The 21,876-nt window shown below is 40.0% G+C and overlaps 1 protein-coding gene across 1 annotated transcript in view; it reads left to right on the top strand.

Moving 5' to 3' along the window:
- The first annotated feature begins 4,407 nt into the window (after nucleotides 1-4,407).
- abr (ABR activator of RhoGEF and GTPase) overlaps nucleotides 4,408-21,876 on the top strand; it is a 127,637-nt gene continuing 110,168 nt past the window's right edge. Inside the window, exon 1 of the mRNA XM_034890079.1 lies at nucleotides 4,408-5,224. Within this exon, the coding sequence (XP_034745970.1) occupies nucleotides 4,408-5,224 (817 nt within the window). The remainder of the gene's footprint in view (nucleotides 5,225-21,876) is intronic.

Raw genomic sequence — 21,876 nt, 5'->3', positions numbered from 1 at the left:
CTTAGTGCAGTATTGTGATGTCTCAGAGTCTCATCTCGCACCCAGTGATGGCGTGTTAAAGAGTGTAATTACCTGTGGAAGGAATGATTTCCTGTAGCGGTCCATAATCCAAAACTGCTTTGTCAACCCACTCCAAAAATACATTTGCACCCTACATTATTGCAGAGAGATTCACAAGAATGCAGAAAATTAAGTGTTTGACGCTCAAAATTTCAATTTTGCTTAAAAGTGGAGATTCCACCCACCCACCCCCCCTCACTCAGGGAACCAAACCATGCCAGTGTGCTGATGGTGAGGGTAGATGAATGAAACAGGTGTAAAACGACTGGAGTACTGACTTGTTGCCCTGCAGTTGCCGTAGCTTCTGAAGGAAGTACAGGTGTTGTTGACATGTCTCGAAGATGTAGTCGGCGTTACTGTTAAAGGTCAGCTTGTGAACTATGATATAACCAAGGTATTCATACTCTTCCAGTCCCACTGTTGTCTGCCAGAGTATATCTCTCCACGGTGCACTCTGCTGCAGCATAGCTGAAACTCGAGGAGCCAGTTCCAGACTGTCAAAGCTGGATCTTTGGCTTTTAGCCTGCAGAGCATGTCAATACATTATAGCCAGCACGCTGTCATTCAAGCGGTTTCCCCTTTACTTTAATTTCCTTGTCCCAAAACCACAGATTTCAATTATACTAGGCAAGGCAGGCAGCATTTATTAGCACAGCACAATTAAGCAACAAGGGAATTCAAAGTGCTTTACTCAAAACATGCAAAAAGAAGTTAAAAAAAACAGTTAACAATTTAAAACGGTTAAAATAGAATAAGACAGATATAAAATACATGAATAAAAGTTACAGTGCAGTATAGGAATTAACTTTTTTTTTAAAGAAAAGACAGCATCAAAAAGAAAAGACTTGATTTAAAAGTACTGAGAGTTGAACACGTTCATTTAGTTTGAAATATTTCAAGAGAATACCATATTAAAACTCTTCATGGAGCCATTAAGGAGTAGTTTCATTGAATGAAAAAACATGTTGAGTATTCATAAGAAAATTAGCGGCTTCATTTATTTAAATAGATACTAATTGGAAAATTGGAAATCCTGCAGCTAATTTTTATATTCTAAATCCTTTTTTAGGATGTGTGACACTGCACTGTAAACACTCTGTAGTACACTGTTACTGATACCTTGTGTATGTACTGTATACAGTATGTTGCAAATAAAATGTTGTGTGTTTACAGAAGACACACATGTTGACAGTCATCCTTTTTCAGACTACTTAATTTTATTATAAATTATTTTGAAATTGAATTTCAATTTGAATTGAATTGAATTGAATTGAATTAAATTACAATTTACACTCTGCATTGTTAGCAATCATTACACGCTACACACCTGAAATACACACACACACCCAGGTCTTATACATGCACAATAACAGCGTCCGTGGAGATGTGTTCATATCTGTCATTATTATTTTTATTTGTATCACACTTCTGGTTGCATGTCAGTTCCATTCAACACCACAGGCGGGGAAGTAGGTCGAGAGGTGTGGCAAAGCACTTAAAGATGGGTTCTTTTTTGGTGTATAAAGGGCTGGATGACAATACAATCAGCAAAATCAGGAGGCGTAAAGAATGCGGTCTGCCAGCTCCACTCTTTGTGCACGGCCATGTCATTATCTTTTTACTGAGCATTGTTACACACACTTCTACATTCCACAAAACTCTGAACTTACCAAAAAAGTTCAGACATTGTCTTCTTCTTCATGTCAGGCTTGTGATTAGTATTTCAGTTTCATGTCTCCAGGCAGGTCTGGGCCTTTCCCATCTATTCATTACAGTAACCCAATCAGGGCTCCGAGGCCCGCTACGGGTGCTGATCAATGATTTCATCTGGATACTGGAAGCTTTTAGGAGGATGATCTTTCCGTTCTGGGCAGGGATCCAAACAGCCACTTGAAAATACCTAGCGTCCATCTCTGCCTCCACCCTCCCTTATAGTTCTCTGTCCGTGGCGAAAACTTTCTCCTCCGTAGTCTAGCATTACAACTTTATTTTACTGGAAGTGTCTTGCTTGGCTGCTTATCCAGCTTGTATCAGGACGCAGTTGCATGTATCCCGCTGAAATGAAGGTGACTGGATTTTACTCCTTTCAGTAATATCCATTCATTAAAATGACTATGATCAACATTTTCTAGGTGAGATGTAACAGAAATAATTCTATTGCTTAATTTCAAAAATGTTTGTGTAAAGTATCTGTCTGGTGTGCCAAAAATCTAATTATTTTTTAGCATGTGTCACATTTTTCCCGCAAGGATTATTACGCAGTGATAACTGGAGAACTGAATGATTTACTGCACTGTTCACTTTTTCACTTTTTCACTTTTGCGTCATCACTAAACACAGTCTACCATAGTATCTCACCCCATCGTGGTCATTGCATTTCTGTGAGTAATTTTTATTTTTATTCCTATGTATGTGTGATATATGTGTTTGTTGTACTGTATTATGGTTGTCTTGCTGTTGGATGCCTAAAATTTTCTTTGAGAAGAATAAAGTATCTATCTATCTATCTATCTATCTATCTATCTATCTATCTATCTATCTAACATGGCATCAACCAAAAAAAGAAAAAAGTAAGCATGTAGCCTGATAAAACAAATTCACATTTTCCCCTTCCTTTATGTCTAAACCACCAGCTGGAGGCCAGAAGACAAGACAAGCTCTAGTCACAGTATCATCCTTTTTACAGTACAGTTCTATTTTACAATAATGCAAGATACTCACTACTGGTATCTATGGGAACTGCCTGTCCATGCTGTTAAGACAGTAAGTGAGATAATAGAACAGACTCCCAAATGGACCGATGTAAACCCAATACAGTCAATATGACTTAGATACCAATCCACCATTTCATTTGTCTTTGTAAAAACACAAATAACAGTGACTTCAAATTCACACTACACAATGTGAACTTTTTTTTTTTTTAAGATTTGATGAGTGAAAATGTGATTTTCACTCATTAACTCTTTCCACTTCAGTAGTTCTTGTCGCATTCAAGTGCTGTCGGAATTTTAACTGTAACGCATAACAGGGAATAGTCTGGGGTGGGCTACTCAGGTGATGTCATATATTTATCTGGACATAATAGGCAGTGTGAACATTTTATGATAAACAGTGTGTTTCTACATTCGCTCTAATCATTTCTTGTGTTTTTATTGCTTTATGTTAACTATTTTAATATTACTTTTGCTAAATTTGACCAAGCCTATAGCCCACTTTGTCACCCCGGTTATCTAGCAGAAAGTAGGCCCTAACTTTGTCTGTATATGCTGTATATTGATTATTGATATTGATATTACTGTTAACAGTCTATGTCATTAACTCTGTGGTTGATTTCTGAATGTTAAGGCTAAAGGACCAATGTCATTGTTTTTTTTTTCAACCAAACCCAAACGCACCAGCTTTTAACCCTTGTGTTGTTCTCCCTGGTCAAAAACAGACAAAATAAATGACATTTTTGTCAGTTTTTCAGAGTTTTTTTTAGTTTTCACTTACACCACCTAAAGTTTTACACTGCTTTTTGGAATTCATGGTCAATAACCCTCTTTTGTATAGAATTATACCCTTAATATTTGAGTTAAAAAGGCAGAAATTATGAATCATTTGGACCAGTTGTTAAGATCAGAGGAATGAAAGTGATCAATTGTATTTGCAAAGAGCATTTAATGGAAACCAATCCATTTTTTGTGGTATTCTGGTTAAAAAGAAACACATATTTCAGATGTAGACATTTTAAAAGGGTCAAATTTGACCCACATGAGAGTTAAATGAGGTGTGTTGAATTGATTTTATTTTATTTTATTTTTTTTTAATTTTTACAGTCTATGATTTTAACCGATTTTACCTCCAGATTCTATGAGTATATGCGCAGGGTTTCTATGAGTAATAACGCATGGCAAATTCTATTCGAAATATAACCTTTTTTATTTTTAATTAAAGATTCATATCAAACATAGGCTACAACATTGCATTTGATTTGATTGTTGTAATAACTATGTAGACCCAATTTGGCCGAGCAGCACTTGAAGGCAGCACGTCTCAATGCAGGAAGTCTCGAAACTTTTCAGCGTAGTAGCAAACTTGTTATCCGCATCCCTCACGCTCACTGTGCGCACAAGCACGTACGGCTAGTGTTTGTGTGTGTGGGAGGTTGAAGATGGTCAGAAAGCCGTCAAGTTGATATTAACAGACAGTTACTCAGAAAGAGAGGAAGGTGGAAGGACATATATGCGACAGACTGTTTTAAAGACGCAGAACAGGTCCAACGCCAACGTTTCTCTCTGACTTTTACGAGACTGCGGTGGGCGGAGAGACCGGTTTTCACTGTACAAATAAGGGTTAAATATCGATATGTGGGAGCAGGAGGAATTTGCAAAACATTGGAGGAAGGAATTTCCCGACGGGAAAGTACCCCAAATGGACTTAAACTCTGTAGAGGACATCGAGTCGGAGCTGGAGAAATGTAAAGCCAACCTAAAGAGGCTCCAGAAGGCTCTGGCGGAGGAGAAATTCAAGGTGATTTACCTGGAGACCACCATAACTCAAAGGAAGAGACACGACCCGGAAAGGTTTGAAGGCAAAGATGAAAACTTTAACGCTGCCACATTTGCGTTTTCTAAGACGGGGTATATTAGGATTCCACAGCGGCGGGAAGATGAGGGCGACGGCCAGAGGGCCGTGGTGTCTGATTCTGGAGGCGTGAGTCTCCACGCGGCAGGTAACATAGCGGGTGTCATGAGCTCCTTCGGGCGGGAACGGGGCAGGTTCAGCGGCAAGACAGGTAAGCCCGTTCCCATCCCTGTCCCGCCACGGAGACCCATCTTTCTGAGAGGGGAACCGGCCCCAACTGGCGTCTCTCAACCGAATGATAACGAGGTGGGCAGCGACCGAGAATACGAGTATACAGAGTTGAATGAAAATTTCGTCAGGAATAACTTGTTGGCACCAAAGAGCGTCGGCAGGGACAACCAGAGGACGTCCAACGCCTGCCGGGACACCCGGCTGCCTTTCCGCCACAGCAGGGACTTTGACTCGAGCGAGGACGGCAGGCTGTCCCCGTCCTTCCCGCATATTCGCTGCAGAGCCTCTCAGGGCTCCGGGTGCAGCACCCCTGACAGGAGGAGTGATGGATACCTGAGCTCCGACCACGACGACGACTCCTCTGCAGGTAATCACCACCGGGGCTCTTATTACTGTTTTTAATATTATGTTTTGGGGCATTTTTCAGCCTTTATTTTGACAGGACAGACAAAGACATGAAAGGGGAGGGAGAAGGGGGATGACATGCAGCAAAGGGCCGCAGGTGGGAGTCGAACCCGCGCCCCGCTGCGTCGAGGAGTAAACCTCTATATCACACAATATTACAGCTTTAATAGATAAAATAAGATGAAAAGTAGCCCATATCTACACATTAATTTCATCCTCTGTTGTCCTCGGGTTAAATATGACCCCTTTTAAATATGTCTATACCAGAAATATGGTATTCTTGTATATAGAGGCCATACACAGAGGTTTATTCCTCGCCGCAGAGGTCTAGAGTTCTAATCCGACGATTTGTGACGATTTGTGACGATTTCTTGAATGTCTCCCCCCTCTCTCACCCAGCTGTACTGTCCATTAAATGCAGAAAACCCCCAAATAATCCTAACAAAAAAGAAGAGAAAGATTTTTAATGTTTTTAACCAAATTACCACAAACAAAAGGATGGATTGCTCTTTGCAAATACAATTGATCACTTTCATTGTTAATTAGTCAAAAAAGTTCCTAATTTATGCTTTATTAACTCAATATTAAGTATAATTCTAAAAAAATGAGGGTTATTGACCATGGATTCAAAAAAGTAGTGTAAATCTTTGGTAGTAAGGTGGTGGTAGTTAAATCAAAATAAATAAAGCGTTGTGACAAAAAATGTCAGATGTAAAAAAAAAGTGTTAATCATTTTGACCCGGGAGGACAACAGGAGGGATAAAGTGTTGCAGGGGGCCGGGCAGGAACTTATGACATCTCAAAGGTAGCAAAGTGCAAGACATAAAAAAAATCTTTAGATGGCAGTGCCAATTTAATAAAGTATGGCATATTTTAATAGACAAAATGGTTTATCAACAAAAGCATGTGATGTATTTGACTTTGATCACCTCAGTGTGCACAGACTGACCAGCTGGTCAATATTTTAGCATAGCCCCATTCACTGTCCTGCAATCCACAGTCCCTTACAGTTCATCTACAGTGTTATGTGATCTATTCAATGTTGGCCGTTGCTTTATCCCGCGGGGACTCGCTAGCTCCTCCATTTGGAGCGGACATCATGAGACAATAGAGACCCTGCCTAAGTTTGGCTCAGGACCAATGCTCTAAGTGGTGGTGTAGATATCAGAGCTGACTTAATTCAGCTAACGCCTATTACCATAATGTCTGCTGCAAAATAACTTTCAGGTACAGGAAAAAATAAATGACCACAGTACTGATAAAGAAGTTATTTCTTGTGTAAAGCTCTGCCCCAGCATCACAGTGTGTGTTTTAATCATGCAGATTAGTGGTTTACCTCAGACATGGCCCGTGGTGCTTTTGGTCCGTATATGCAAACACAGATTTATAGGCTGTATGCTGTTGCATTAGTGTGTACAATATTTTCCTTATGTGAAGCTTTTGACATTAAGTAGTCTATCTATGAGCCGGACCTTTGGGAACTGGGGTCTGACCTTTGGGAACAGTTTTCTCATGTGTAGCTAAGAGCCAGAAGTAAAGAGGTCTGTTAGTGGTGTTAGATCAGCCCAAAGGGAGCTGCAGTGTCGTTGGGAGTGAGAGCTAGGGGAACTGTTGAGACCCTTAGTTTATAGGCCTATCCACAGATTGAAAACATTAGGACAAGTAAGATGAAAGCAGCCATAAAATTGTCTTGACAGTAAAAGTAAGTAAAGCCTTTTTCTAGATCGATGAAAAATAATGATTAGACTTCGGACAGAGCGTGGCTGGCTGTTTCCACTCTCCTTCCACTTTTGTGCTAATGTCTGTTGGCTCTGATCTAAGTCTGGGCTATTTCTTTAAGGTGTGTCAGCTCATCAGGAAGAATCAATACAGAGCAAAAATTAAAAGCACTTGCTAATGATTTGTTAGTAGTCCTAGTCTTATAAGAGGTAGGGTTGGTGCCCTGGTGCACACAAAGTCTATTTCCTTGCAGTCCTGGAAAAGGTATCTATGAGTTAAAGTAATACTATTAAGGCTCATCCAGGAAACAGGATTCACACAAATAATACTGGGGTGTTACCTTTGAGACTTCCTCAAGAAAGTGTGGCAATATTGATGGAGATTGTCCGCATGTCATGACTCAAGAGTCAGTGAGTGACTAATTAGAACATGAGAATAGATTGAGGAAGGCAGCAGACAAAGATTTTTGTAAGACACCCTTGTGCCCCAGTCTGTTCTTTCCTTTCATATTTGAGGATTATGGTTGGCTTAGTATTAATTACTAGCTCATGGTTTTCCTTTTTTGTCTGGTTCTGTTGATGGCATCTAATGACATCTAAAGGATTTTCTGTATTTAGCTAGTAACTGTTCTGAATTACATAAAAAGGAATCTGGTACTAGACATTCTGGACAGGATGCACTTTTCAGGGCCAGTGCTTTCCTCCGAAGTGGAAAATTGAAAATGTCATATTTGAGGGCTGTCATTTTACATTTTAACACTGTTTACAACACACTTTTGTTGAAATGTCACACTTTCTCAAGAACAAATGAATGTGTGTTAAGGTTATACTTTAGTTTTAGTTTTTATGTGTTTACTAGTTTTAGTGTATTTATTTGCAGAAAAATTTAGTTTTATTTTATATATATATATATATATATATATATATATATATATATATATATATATATATATATATATATATTTGTTTTTGCTGTTAAGGCCAGGTATAATGTTTCAGAACTATGTACAATGGCTTGAATAAGTTTACACACCCAGGCTAAAGTTGATTAAAAAGAGGAATCAAAAAACATCTTTTGGAAATACATCTTAATGCTTTAAAATACAGGGGGTATAAGTATACACCCCCCTATGTTACATTCCCATAGAGGCAGGCACATTTTTATTATTAAAGACCAGTTATTTCATGGATCAGGATACTATGCATCCTGATAAAGTTCCCTTGGCTTTTGGAATTCATTTTATTATTTCCAATGACTTATTATTCACTCACAAAGTTTTTTTTTTTAATCCTCTTTTTTTAATCATTTTTACCATGGGTGTGTAAACTTATTCAAGCCACTGTAGCTACATATACATACAGAAAAGGTTGGAGAATGGCTTTAATGTGTAATGTTTAATCTTCGTATGAGACGCCGTCTCCTCAATTTCTTACTTCAATGTCACGGGAGTTGACGGAAATCCATACTGTCTCCTTTTTTCAGTATTAAAATATTAGGCTCTAGCTAAAAAAACTAAAACTGAATTTACGTTCATTTTTATTTGATTATTATACGTTTTTTATATATTCAACATTGTTTAAGTTTTACTCTTATTTAGCTTCAGTTTACAGAAACAATTTTTCACTGCTTAATTTTGCTTTCTTTTTCTTTTTAGTTTGCTATAATAACCCTGCAGTGTGGGAAACACCTCTAAAAGCTAGTCAGTGGACATGACTCAGTGTAAGAGCGTCTTGTGGCTCAGGAGCTAGTCTTGGATCTCAAGTACAAAATTGGATGAATAAAGAAAATGAAAAGAAAACACCGGCATAAGTTTTGTAGATATGATACACTGTATGTTTCACATTGTAGGGGGCGTATTTCCCATGAACCTGTGGGTCAGTAAGGTTAAACACTTACTGTGAGTCTTTTTATCTGTCCATCTTTGTTGTCCAGCAGGATAATGATGTTTTGCTCTCACAAATGGGATAATCAGTGGAAAGTCCTTATTGTGGCTATAAACAATGGAGGGTGTGTAGAGCTGTGGGAAGAACTAGAGACATTTTGGGGGCCACTGCCTGCTTGGCTGTGAGATCAGGCTTTTTAATTGACGTAACAGCAGTTTTCCGGCTCCTGGTCACTTGGCATTATGGGATGTGGTCCTGTCTTCATCCCACATGCACATACGCACCAGCAGTGGGCTTACGCCAGGGTTCTTGCTCATGCTGATGCCTTTGTGTGTTTGCTGGGAAGAGGTCACCCATAAGGCCATGTGTGTCTGAAGGTCCGGCCGCTCCATGCGGTGTGATTCACTTCTGATTCACGACAGTGCAGGTCTAAACCTGGAGTGATCCACTTTTATTATACAAGAGTCTGTTTACCCAGGCTAAGCTTTGTTGAACTTGATCACTTAGTTGATTCAGAAATCTCGAGGCTGAGCGAGTCTGAAAATTGAAAATATTTTCACTGGTGTTTGTTTGGCATCATCTCCAGTCCAGTCGTGCCAGCATGCAGCAGATTGCTGTTAGGAGTGATAGGCAGACTCCAGTTTTTTAGCTATCCTATCTATTCAAAGCATTTCAATGAAGAAATGTCTGTTTTTATTGAGTGAAACTACAAGCAAAAGGAGTCAGTGTGTTGAAGTGTGATATCTTGGTTATTTTTAGACCACAGCATCTTTGATCTGCATAGAGAAATAATGTTTTTTATTTCTGCACTCCAGTATGATTAATCGCTGTTTAATTTGGGGATGAAGTTTCAGCTAGCAAAGAAAATGTGAGAGTTTACTCAAAGGTCCCATGGCATAAAAATGTCACTTTATGAGGTTTTTTAACATTAACACAAGTCCCCCCAGCCTGCCTTTGGCTAGAAATTGAAATAAATGGTGATGGGTATAAACCGAGACCTGGGTATCTTGCTCTGCCTTTAAGAAAATGAAAACTCAAATGGGCCGATCTGGAATCTTGCCCCTTATGAGGTCATACGGGCTAAGGTTAACTCTACTTTGTCTGCTTTGCCCGCCAACAGAATTTGGCCCGCCCATGAGAGAGAGAGAGAGAGACATAATGGCATCATGCCCCCCCCCTACAGACTCAGAAATGGCACATACTAAGGAAAGCTCATTGTGGGACTGGCTCTAGTGGCTGGAATTCTGCACCAAGTTCAAAATGTTCATTGGGTCAATTAATCAACAGCTGTTTGTTCCTAAGCCACTTAGCCAACAATGGCCCAGCTGGGAGCACTGTTTCTGTTCCTCTTTCCTATTTGCACTTCTGTCAGCTGCTAGTTCAGAAAATAGCCAGGCAAGAAAACTCTTGTCATGCACAAAGTAAAGCACACTTTAAAGTTTTAAAATATGAATGACTGTATAGTGGACACAAGCAAGGCCGCCTTGTAATTATTATAAAAGCCTCGTGGGCAACAACTTAAGGAGACATTACATAAATAGTAACACTAATAAAGAGAAGTGTTTTGGTTTTGAACTGTGGGTGTATCCTTTTGGGATTAAAGACTTTGGAGTGAAGGTCCTGTCTTTACATACTGTTAGGAAATAATAAGTTTAATCTTAGAACCACGTTTTATAGGCCGTATTTAGTCTTGCTTTTCCAAACCCTCCTCCACAGCGCTGCGGAGGAAGGTCTGGCTAGTCCACACAGCATTCTGGGATGAGAGAAAAACATGCTGTGGTTAATTGTCATTTCTTTAAACCAATCCCAATCGTCATGGTCAAGCTGCTGCTAAATAGTCTCAGGAAGGAACTTGTTTCGGTGTAACGTGTGTACTTTCAAAAGTAGTTTTAGTCGTGCAACAGAAACTCCGATTGGACAGATCTAGCTAGCTGTCTGGATTTACCCTGCAGAGATCTGAGGAGCAGGTAACCATAGTCCTCAGAAATCCACCGGAGTTTAGGATTACAACACAGAGGAACAGAAATCGGGTTGAAAATGATGAAATACGGCAACGGGGCAATCCCGGAAGTGGGAGGTCGTGGATGTAGACTAGACCGTATTTGAATGATCCTGTTAGACCCAAAGTGGAAATGCGGGGTTTGTTGTTTGCGAGGTAAGATAATGATCAAAATCCAACATGACCGTGTTAACACTGATAAAGGATTGCAATGGAAGAGTTGTAAATTACAATGTTTGATAATATAAAATTCAGTTTGTGGCACAGTGGATGTTGATCTCTTGATGTAGGAAAACCTGCTCTTGGCACTCTACCAAAGAGTGACTGCTGAACATGACAAACATATTTCTCCTCTCCCCTGGGTTGGCTCTGTCCTTCCCTCCAACAAGCAGGGCTTGTCCAGGCCCATCCTGTGCAGCAGGGGATCTATGGGCCTCTCATATTGTTTCCATTGTAACACTCTGTGGTAGGAATGGCAGTGAGTCTTGATTGGTTTGTGCTTTTCTCATAAACCTGTGAAATTAAGTTTTCCAGCTTTAATGCTTCATTGTAAATCCTTCTTCCTCTTCTGGTTTGTATGTATTCTCTTATTGCCCGACAGTTTAACAGCTCAGGTTACAGTGTTTTACTGGGAAATGAAGGCTTTACACTGTATCAGACAGTCTAAAACTCTACTCTATCTCATCTGATAGATTTCCCAGGCAACACTGCTGTAGAGTTCAGGTAGACATACAGTATGGCTGCTCCTGTGATATGTCATCATCTTATTTCATTGTTTATGTAATTCTCCTTTTATGTGTAGTAAATACAGGAAAACACAGGGCTTAAATGTCACCATGAATATTAAAGAATATCTGTCTTATATCTTGAAAGGCTGTTTTTGGAAAAAACAAAACAAGACCTCCTAGGATGTCACCTGGGGCCATTTTATTCACTTTGTTGACATTGCACACACGTAGTTAAGACAATAATCTTAAAATGAATTGATGAATGAAAATAATAATAATCAGTTGCAGGCAGTCCCTGTATTGTTATAGCCCAAGAGAGAGAGGGATTATGAGTTCTGTTGCCTATTTACTTGCCCCTTTAGAAAGCGTTGTTTAAACTGTGATGATGATGCATCAACATAGTGATTTTATGTAGTAAATATAAATCCTTTATGTTTAAGTAACTTCCTTTTTTTTTAATAAATCATACGGCTATACTACTACTGCTATAATCTCTCGTGGAGCAGTAGTTGAAACAATGGGACAATGTTTTTTCTTAATCTGCTTTAACACACAGCTTTAACAGCAAGGACAGAAAGCTTCAAATCTAATATCTGTTCAAAGTGAAGGCAGTAAAAAAAATGGTGGCTTTAAATCTTCCAAACTAAAGTACTATTTATAGTTGGACTTGTCCCTGTGTTTCCTTGGTGATGAATGTGTCGCCGTGGTTGTGCAGGCAGGATGTCTCTGTGATTGAGGAGGAGGTGTGGGTTTTTGCAGCATCATTGCTTTCTGAGATGGTTGCAGGAGTTGACCTTAGTTCTATATGCGAGGTGTAAAATCCACGGCTACAACCTGCAGTGCAAATAGGACTCTGTATACATATAGCACAGTATGTACAAAGGTACTTTACATGCACACATACACCAATCAATGTCACATTCTGTTTCTCAGAATACATGTCGCATATGTCCTCTATTTATCTCGAAATCACTTGTGACTGTTACGTTTGTGATAGCAATCTCCAGTAACACACTTACCCTGGTGACTTTAACAGAAGTGTGGTTAAATCTCGGGGGCTTTCCCCCCCCCCCCAAACACGGTGGGTTTCCTGTGACGCAACGTCCTTTTGACGTCAGCAGCCACATTTATTAACTGCTGAGACTGTGATGAGTAATGAATGGGTGAAGGTGCATTGGCCTGTGTCACATTGGTAGGGTTTGCGCTTGCACATAATGAGCTAGAACACAGGACATTAGGAAGCAAATAATTATTTACAAAAATAGATATCAGTTCCATGTAGTTAGTTTTACAGTAGAGCTAGTCTGGCCCCGACAACAATGTGAACTATGAACTCTATTAAAGTAGAGCTTTGTTATCAGTACGTGATTTCCCACCGGCTTACTGTCACTTACGGGACATTTGGCGTCGCCTTTTGTAAATGTGTGCATCCATTCCTAGAATCAACAAAGGCGGGGACCTCCCAGGGGATTGGGATTCAGGACGTAGCTTTGCCCATTATGAGGAAACATTGAGAGGCCACCAGAGGTGATGGTCATCTAGATACAAAGCTGCACCCTCCATTAGGGCTGTACAATTTAATCGGGATTAAGATTTCAGCTCCTAATGATCACAAAAACAGATCTTTTTTTTCACATTATGTTTTGCAAGTAAAAAATGACTTTGCCTTGTGTTCTGAATGGAAAAGAATGTTCAAATGGGAAAGGTATTAAAGAAAATTTCCCAGTTCAAGGTGTGTTCACTGTTGATTTGATGAATCTGTTTAACTCTGAAAACTGTTAAAGTTTGATAATTGCAACATCTTTTCTAAAAGTCAATGAGTAATTGTGTTAAATACAGGATTTTAATATCGACCAGAATAATTGTGATTATGATTTTATTTGCCCCATAATTGAGCAGCCCTACCTTCCCTCCACCCACAAAAGCCCCCGCTGCTGCTCCCGTCTCCCTTGAGACAGGGCTGAGCTGGCTCACCCCTCCCTCCCCCTCTCTTGCCTCCACCCATTTTATAAACAAAAACCACCCAGCCAAACTGAACCTGCTATCTCACTTACTGTTTCCTTCAGATTATAGCTTGGCGCTAGGATTTAACACTGGGGGAATGTTAGGTACAGGAAATGAAAACTCATTCTTGATGTGAAATACTCTCAAATTCAGTTCAAGTTGAGATGAGCAGCTGCAACACACAGGTGGTTTTCCTGTCAGTTAACGGATTCACACAGCTCTGCTACAGCCCTGCGTACTTAACCAACCACTGTTTCCTATGTGAAAGCAAAATCTGTTAATTTTGTGAATTAATAGAAATGAAGGGAAAAGCTCTGGAAAAAAAACCCAAACCCCACTGGTTACCTTTTATCTCTAATAACTCCAACACGTGGCACTACTCTTCCCTGGCGTTCTGACAGAAAGAAACTCATTCTATCCTCTCAGTCTATAAGGGCAACTCTGGTTCACAAAATATGGAGTTTGCTTACAATGTGGCTAATTTACTATTTCAAAGATGTTTCAAACATTTAATGTATGTCTGTGTGGAAATAATTCTGAGCTACATGTACTTTTACTTGTGCTTTTTGACGTGAGCTCATTTTAAAGCAAGTTCAATTAAATTCTGCTTTTCTTTCTGTCATTTATTAATTCCACAGACACAGCTTGAATGCAGCCATACGCAACTAAGTTGTTATTGTTGGCATTTAGATTTAAACTCAATCTCAGTCTGAAATCAGAGGAAACACTAGGCCACTTTTGATTGACTGCTGTGTGTGTGTGTGTGTGTGTGTGTGTGTGTGTGTGTGTGTGTGTGTGTGTGTGTGTGTGTGTGTGTGTGTGTGTGTGTGTGTGTGTCAGTGGGTGTGCATGGCCACAAATCAGTTGACTACTCTCAAATGATTGTGCAGCTACTCCCACGCTGACTGCAGGGTGTCAATATGCAACCATTTAATTATGCATCACCAAAAACCATGGGTTTAATTATTTAAAATTCCTGCATGTTGTATGGAACCCCAAAAGTGATGCGATGTAAATTATTACATAATAATCGTAATCATATTTTTTTAGAAGTCTATTTTTATTTCATATTTCTGCCTCTCTCAAACTAGCACACCTGTTACAAACTTAAGCCATTTAGCTCCTGTTAGCTAGTGCAATAACAATGCTTAACATATTCTGAATTAACCATATGGAGGCTGCTGCTTTAAATATATACGCAGTACACAGACACATTAACTAAACCGCTTTAGCTTTTAAGCCTTATCGTCGTCGTCGTACCCAGTAGGCCTGCACGATTAATTCTTATAAAATCGCAATGTTGATTTACTGGACATTATGTTGTTGTTTGATTTTAGGTGCCGAAAACAATCTGTTTTGTTTTGTCATGGTTCATGTTCGTTCTAAGCTTAAAATCGTGATTAATATTATAATTGCCTACTGGCTTAATACCTAGCTAGACTGGCTTGTGAGCTTAGATTATTACTCTGTATCAGAGTGAAGAGACAGTGTTAGTGAGCGTCTGTTGGCCAGAGTAAATGGAGTGTATTTACAGTATATAGCACTTTTCTAGTCTTGACTACTACATAGTACAGGAACCATTCACACACATTCATTCACTGGCATCAGATGAACACTCACACTTTTACACACTGGCCACACTCACATCCTTGTGAGATTTCTGGTGAGACCTGCAGCATCGGGGGCAACCCTGGGTTCAGTGTCCTGCCCAAAGACACTTCAACATGGATCTGCCGGGCCAGGGATCAAACCACCAACCTTCTGATTGGCAGGCGGCCACTCTACCGCTCTATATACTACTATACTACTATATACTATATTACTATATATACCTTTTTTCTTTTTTTTAAATGTAAACTAACATGTCTAATATAAGATAAAATAAACATTTTTCACGTAAATAGTTTCATGCCTTTTAAATAAGGTGTCATGTTTTCTATCAGTAGTTTCTTTTTAGGTAGATCATGTGATTCAGAAGGAAGTCGGTTAACATCTGCCGACTCAGACTGGTTAGGACAGAAAACATGATCTGAAGACCACTTGTTCCTTGTTTAGCTGTTTCATATGATTGCGAGGGTAAAAGGACGAGACTGATGTTGACATTTACGAGCCACAAGTTCCTAATGCTAAGAGAGCTGGGTGTAACAAAAAGAACCAAAATATCAATCTATGTGGGATTATTGTGTACAAAATGTCAAGTGAAGAAGTTGTGATTGCAGTCTTGTTTTATTCCTTAATGTCAGGCTTGTGTTCTCCCTGCTGGTGTGTGAAGTTGTCATGGTGACACTGTTGCCGTGTCAGATGGCAGCCATGGGGAAAAATGTGTTCTTGCAGTGTCGTGGACCATCACCGTTATAGACTTAGCTTAGACTTTTGCCTTTCATACGGATGGTTTTGTTTCTTTTTGACCTGAAGTTATTCTTTCTCAGCATACGCATCATTTCTGTCCAGACTTTGTCACTCCTTCACTTCTGGATGCTTCTGAAGAAAGGCATTTTTCTCTGCCACGCTTTTTTCCTCGTAAAGTGTAATGTTTATTGCATACATGAACCATGACAAAACAAATTGGCAGTACCAAACAGAATATTTTTGGCACCTATAGCACATTCCGCATCACCACAAGCCTGTAAACACAGAGGCTTCAATTAAGAGAATTTCTACAGTCTATGTTTAAAACTAGTAGCGTTTGTGATGCAGGCGGTTAGTGAAATTAAATGAGACTCATTTAAAAGTTACAACTTTTTTATTTTTTTTGAAGCCCCCCTTGAAGTTGAACACTTCAAAATACTTGTATGAGGAACATGATGGCATTTTCAATTCAATGTCCCAGTGGGCACTGGATAATAACTTGAAGACTTCCTTTGCTACGCTCATCACTATCACTGCCTCCTATTGCTACGTGGGAATAGAAACAGATGGACAAATAAACAGATATGTGCATTGAAAGGTTTACATGTATTGCACATAGGAAACCACTTAGTGCTCTATCTATGACACAACATAATATTATAATAGTTTTTCCTGCCGGTTATTTGACTAAGTAGGTAAGTCAATGTCCCCTCAAAGAAAAGAAAGAGTTTCAGGTCACAGGAGCTCCCGATGTGAGTATTGAGTGTCATTGTGTGTGATCCCATGTGGAAACACTAGCTACACTGAGCCTGCAGATCTAGGGTTAAAAGAATAGGCAAGGCATTGCACCTGGGAGAAGTTTACTCCAGTATAAAGTTGTGTCTTCCTTCCATCGCGTTCAAGCTGTCTTCACAGTGTTGAGGGCCCCCTGCAGGAGCTCACACTGTCTGTTCATGTGTTGCTTTCTAGCCACACCGTCTCTGGCAAATGAGCTGAGAACAATGCAACACTGTGCTGTTTGCTCTCAGAATAAGATTTTTAACCCATACTAATTCTGAAACGTCCCCCAAACACTGCCTTCATTTTATTGGATACCTTGTATTTTGCTCAGTATGTAGGTTAAGGTTTCATGGATTACCGTTGATTCTGAGGACTTCTTCTTTTTTAAGACATGTTTGTTTGCCTCTTGGTGTCACAGCCTCCACGCATGGTTTATTCTTCCCTTAGTTGTGTTGAGGTGGGTGGTGTGAAAAAGTTACGGCAATGCATTTACACAGTAGGGGCCAGAAACCAGAACATGAAATGTTCTTCAGACACTGTATGATGTCAATGCTAAAACCCTAATGTTGAGCCTTATTTTAGCATAAAAGAATTGTAAGGAATGTGAGACAAATCACATTGGTGGTATTTCACAGGCTGGGTTTTGTTTTTCATCCCTACCACTGTATGTGTTACTGTCACTCTCATGCTGCCAGGCTAACGGTCACACCAAAGGTAAACAGGTGTGTAGTGCATGCAAAAACTTGTGTGACATAATAGGTGACATAATGCAAGTGAGAGCACACCCAAACTGGAGGGGATTGTGGGATGTCAAGGAGATGGACACAGCACCCTTATGTGGCCAAAGGCGGTGTTGCTTTGCCGTGTGTTTGTTGTCATCCTGTAGAGTTTCTAATGTTCAACTAGGGGTTGTGTGGTCATGATGGAAGTGCTTGGTCAAAACAATATAAATCTGTACAGTGAAATTATTCCCCATATTCATTCTCTTTTTTGGGAGTAGTATTACCCGTGTCTTGTCTACACTGGAGGTGTAACCTTGAGCAACAGCAGCTTCTGTGCTCCGTGTGTGTCTACACACGGGATGCATTCAGGCACAATACTGAGTTGTTAGCCCTCAGAGCCCAACACACAATCACTGCAGTTACACGTGAAGGAAGCAGTGTTTATCTTGACTTGTAAAAATATGCTTCAGGTCGCGTTACCAACATATAGTGTGAGTAAAACACGCAAATTCTTTCTTTTTATCTCTTCTCATTAGTTCCTCTCCTAGCTTTCCAACATTCCATCCTTTACACACACTGAAGATCTTTACTCGAGCCCCTGAACTTGTGTTGACAGAAACTAAACACTAGAGTGCAGTAGTTCTTTATTCAGACATTAGTACCTCTGCTGTACTCTGTGTCCACCGTATTAACGGGTTGTGTGTTTGAAATTAATTTTCTGGATGGATACGTGCACGCTGCCCCACACATGCAGCTGTGCACTGACAGACAGACAGACAGACAGACAGACGGACAGACTGACGGACAGACTGATTTCTTAGTTTCTTATCCTCTCTGGGTTGATTTCAAAATGCCAGACGAGCTCTGTGTGCAAGTGTGTCTATGAAAGAGGAAAAATGAAGCAAGTATTTGCAACAAACACTAATGATGAACAAACATCATTAATAACGCATGCAACTAGAGCTGGGCTATGTGGGGGAAAAAAATACCACGATATTGTTGACCCAATATATCAGTGTCTATTTTGTAGGCTTGACCATTGGTGCTTTCACAAAATATAATACTAAGTGGGTAAAGGAAAATAATAAAACAAGTAGTAAGTCTGGTAAATATACCAGGAAAAGACAACACTTGTGTTATTTCAAATTAGTGCAACATCAAGTTTCATACATCGATATAATATTGATATATTGCCTAGCCCCACATGCAACATTTTACAGTGTGTGTGACTGTGTGTGTGGTGGGGCAGTTCTTCTTATCTGGTGTCTGTCTAATCACAGCATGATTCAGATGATTTTCACATTGACCTCAATAGATCAAAGTAAATTCAGCTGGCATGGGATGAATTCTCTCTCTCTCTCTCTCTCACTCACTCACTCACTCACTCACTCACTCACTCACTCACTCACTCACTTACTCACTCACTCACTCACACACACACACACACACACACACATACTCCTCAATCTCTTTGTCCCTTGTCTAGTCTTTCTCCTGGACACAAACAGCCCCAGGATTGTATTTAAGGAAGCTCTATCTTATCATAAATCAGAGGTGGATTTAATATAGAAGCAGCAGACACACAGACAGGGGCCGTTCAACATAATTGGACGGTGAGGGAGTAGGGGGGAGATTCAGGGCAAATGAGGTGAGAGGGGATGTCGCCTGCCAGAGCACAAACTGTGAGAGAGAGACACACACACACACACACACACACACTCACACACACACACACACACACACACATCTTTCGGGGTTTTCCACTGTTTGCTGTAGCTTTGTTGAACCAATAGATTAGCTTAATACTGATAACTTAATTGTAATAAAGTGTTAACAATTAAAGTCATATAAAAAATATCTTTATTCTAATAACACACATGCATGCACACATCAGAGCAGAGGAAGAAGGAATGGGAGAATCAAAGAAGTAATTGTTGGATTAATGACTTGAATGGGTTTTCACGCTGTTAAACCTGAATTGATGGAGAAAGAAAATACAATGATTATGACACACACAGAGGACAGACAAATGACTTATGTGCGCAGTTGAGATAAAAACAAAACCCACAGGGCTTATCACACCATTTCACTTCAAAATAAAATCGAAACTAGCAGACAATAACAAATAATGAAAGAACGCCCCAGATGATTTCTGGCATTCCCATTTAACAATAAGACGTTCATCTCTAGTGCACTCTGGGCTTTTTAATAATGCATAATCTTAGCTCGTCCCTGCTGCCATCCCCCCCCACCGCCAAACAAAGGGCCGTGTCTAAAAACGTATAGCTAAAGAATTGTCATCCATCTCCAAGGAGTGTGTCCGCACTTTAGAAAGTTTTTCACACAGGGCTGAGTGCAAGTGTCCAAACAAATACTACATCCATGATACAGCGTAAGGTTTCATTTCACTCCAATTCATTTATGTTGGTTTCTCTGGTTTATGAATTAAATGGTGTACAAGATCACCGCTAACCATGCCCAATTGTAGGCTGCAATACTAGTTGTGTCCGGCCGTGTTTTCATAGTAGTTAGTTTCCTTCTTTAATGATCAGTAAATATTTGCAATATTTAATTATTTCAGTCAAATATCGGGCTGCCAAATTTTAGGCCGATATTAGGCTTTCCGATCTATCGGTATCGGCTGATTTAAAAAAAAAAATGAATAAATATTCATCAGAATCCTTTATAATGACAGATGATTTTTATAAATGAATATTTAAAAGACAAAAACAGAAGGTCAACCATGTTCTAAATGTTAGTCTGTCCACCAGAGGGCGCTCTAAATCGTTCCTGTTGGCAACACTGATTATTTTTGTTTTAAAGGACTTCTGGATTTTTCTCAAAAATATACAACGGACATATGTTGGCATATCAGATTTTTAAATAACCAAATATTTTTATCTGTATCGGCCTTAAAATCCTTCATCGGTTGGGCTATTGCTACTAGTATAGAATCCAAGAGTCAAGTTTAAAGTCAAATAATTTTCATATTTATATTGATTGTTTTTAACCATGCTAACCCTAGCATGGCTTTATGGACGGCAGTGGCGGTCGGTCCATCCATCCCTTTAGTACTCAGGGACATTTCTTCACAGCTGTTGGATGGGTCACCATGAAGTGGGCACACATGCCCCCGCCCTGGATGAATTCTAATAACTGTGGTGATTCCTTAACTTTTTTATCAAGCGCCATCATCAGGTAGAAAATTGTAATTTGTTTCATACTTTGGTTTATGACGAAATACCTGCAAAAAACTAATGACATTCCCATCAGCATGTTAACATCATCATTTTGAACATAACGTTGCATGCTAACGTTGGTGTTGAGTTCACTGACACGGTATTGAGTTTTGTCGCCCCCATGAGAAAAGTCTAAGTAATGACAACAACAAGCCCCATGATACAAGCGCACCCCCCCCCACCCCTCCTCCCCCAGTTGCTAGTAGCGCTTACCCCGTCAAATCAAGGAGGACATGGAAGATTAAAAAAAAAAACATGATGGGACTCTTCAAAAAAGAAAATGATCTTTTCCTGGGCGGCTGTGGCTCAATGGTGGTTCAATCCCTGGCCCTGCACTCCCATGTCAAAGTGTCCTTGGGCGAGACACTGAACCCTGAGTGGCTGCACCATCGGAGTGTAAATGTGTGTGAGTGTATATCGGATGAGCCTCGGCCACAGTGGGTGAATGGTTCCTGTATGATGTAAAAGCTCTTTGAGTAGTTAAGACTAGAAAAGCGCTATATAAATACAGCACATTTACATTTGTATGTTTTTAATCTCCTCTTCATCTCCAAAGCTGAAAGCTGTCACCAGACTACGACATAGCCATACTGAGAAATACAGAGAGAGTTTTTTTGAAGCTGATAGGCTTAATGAGCTTTGTATTAACTCATTTGGCAATGGCTTGAATGTAACGGACGTTCATTTATATAAAATAGGTGTGCACTACAACTTTAATTCGATCCTCCCTCTTTGCCAAGACCAAATAAATTTAGCCTAAATTATTTGTGTTTCTGTGAATTCTGTTGCGCTATAGCGCTTCAGTAGGCTTTTCTGGATCCAGTCATATGGAAACACTTCCTGTATGTGCCGCACTCCCTCTAGCTTACGTACACACACACACACACACACACACACACACAGACACACAGACCAGTAACACTGGAAAACATTTTGAAGCATGTAGGTGGGGGGTCGTGCAGGAGCAGATTTAAAATGAGGGCAGATCAGGATATTAATGTTTAACATTTCAGTTAGTGTTGCACTGACAAGCAGAGGGGGGAAGAAGGAGGCAGAGTGGCACCAGACACACACACACACACACACACATACTTACTGCCCCCCCTCTGTGGACGCTGCCCCTTAGAATGGTCTGGTGACTTGAAAATTAGTGCTATCAACACCCCCCCCCCCCCCCCCCCCCCCCCCCCC

Source organism: Etheostoma cragini, chromosome 13 (assembly GCF_013103735.1).
Source record: "Etheostoma cragini isolate CJK2018 chromosome 13, CSU_Ecrag_1.0, whole genome shotgun sequence".
NCBI lineage: Eukaryota > Metazoa > Chordata > Actinopteri > Perciformes > Percidae > Etheostoma > Etheostoma cragini.
Note: the sequence above shows the minus strand (reverse complement) of the source record. Positions and strands in the feature narration are given on the sequence as shown.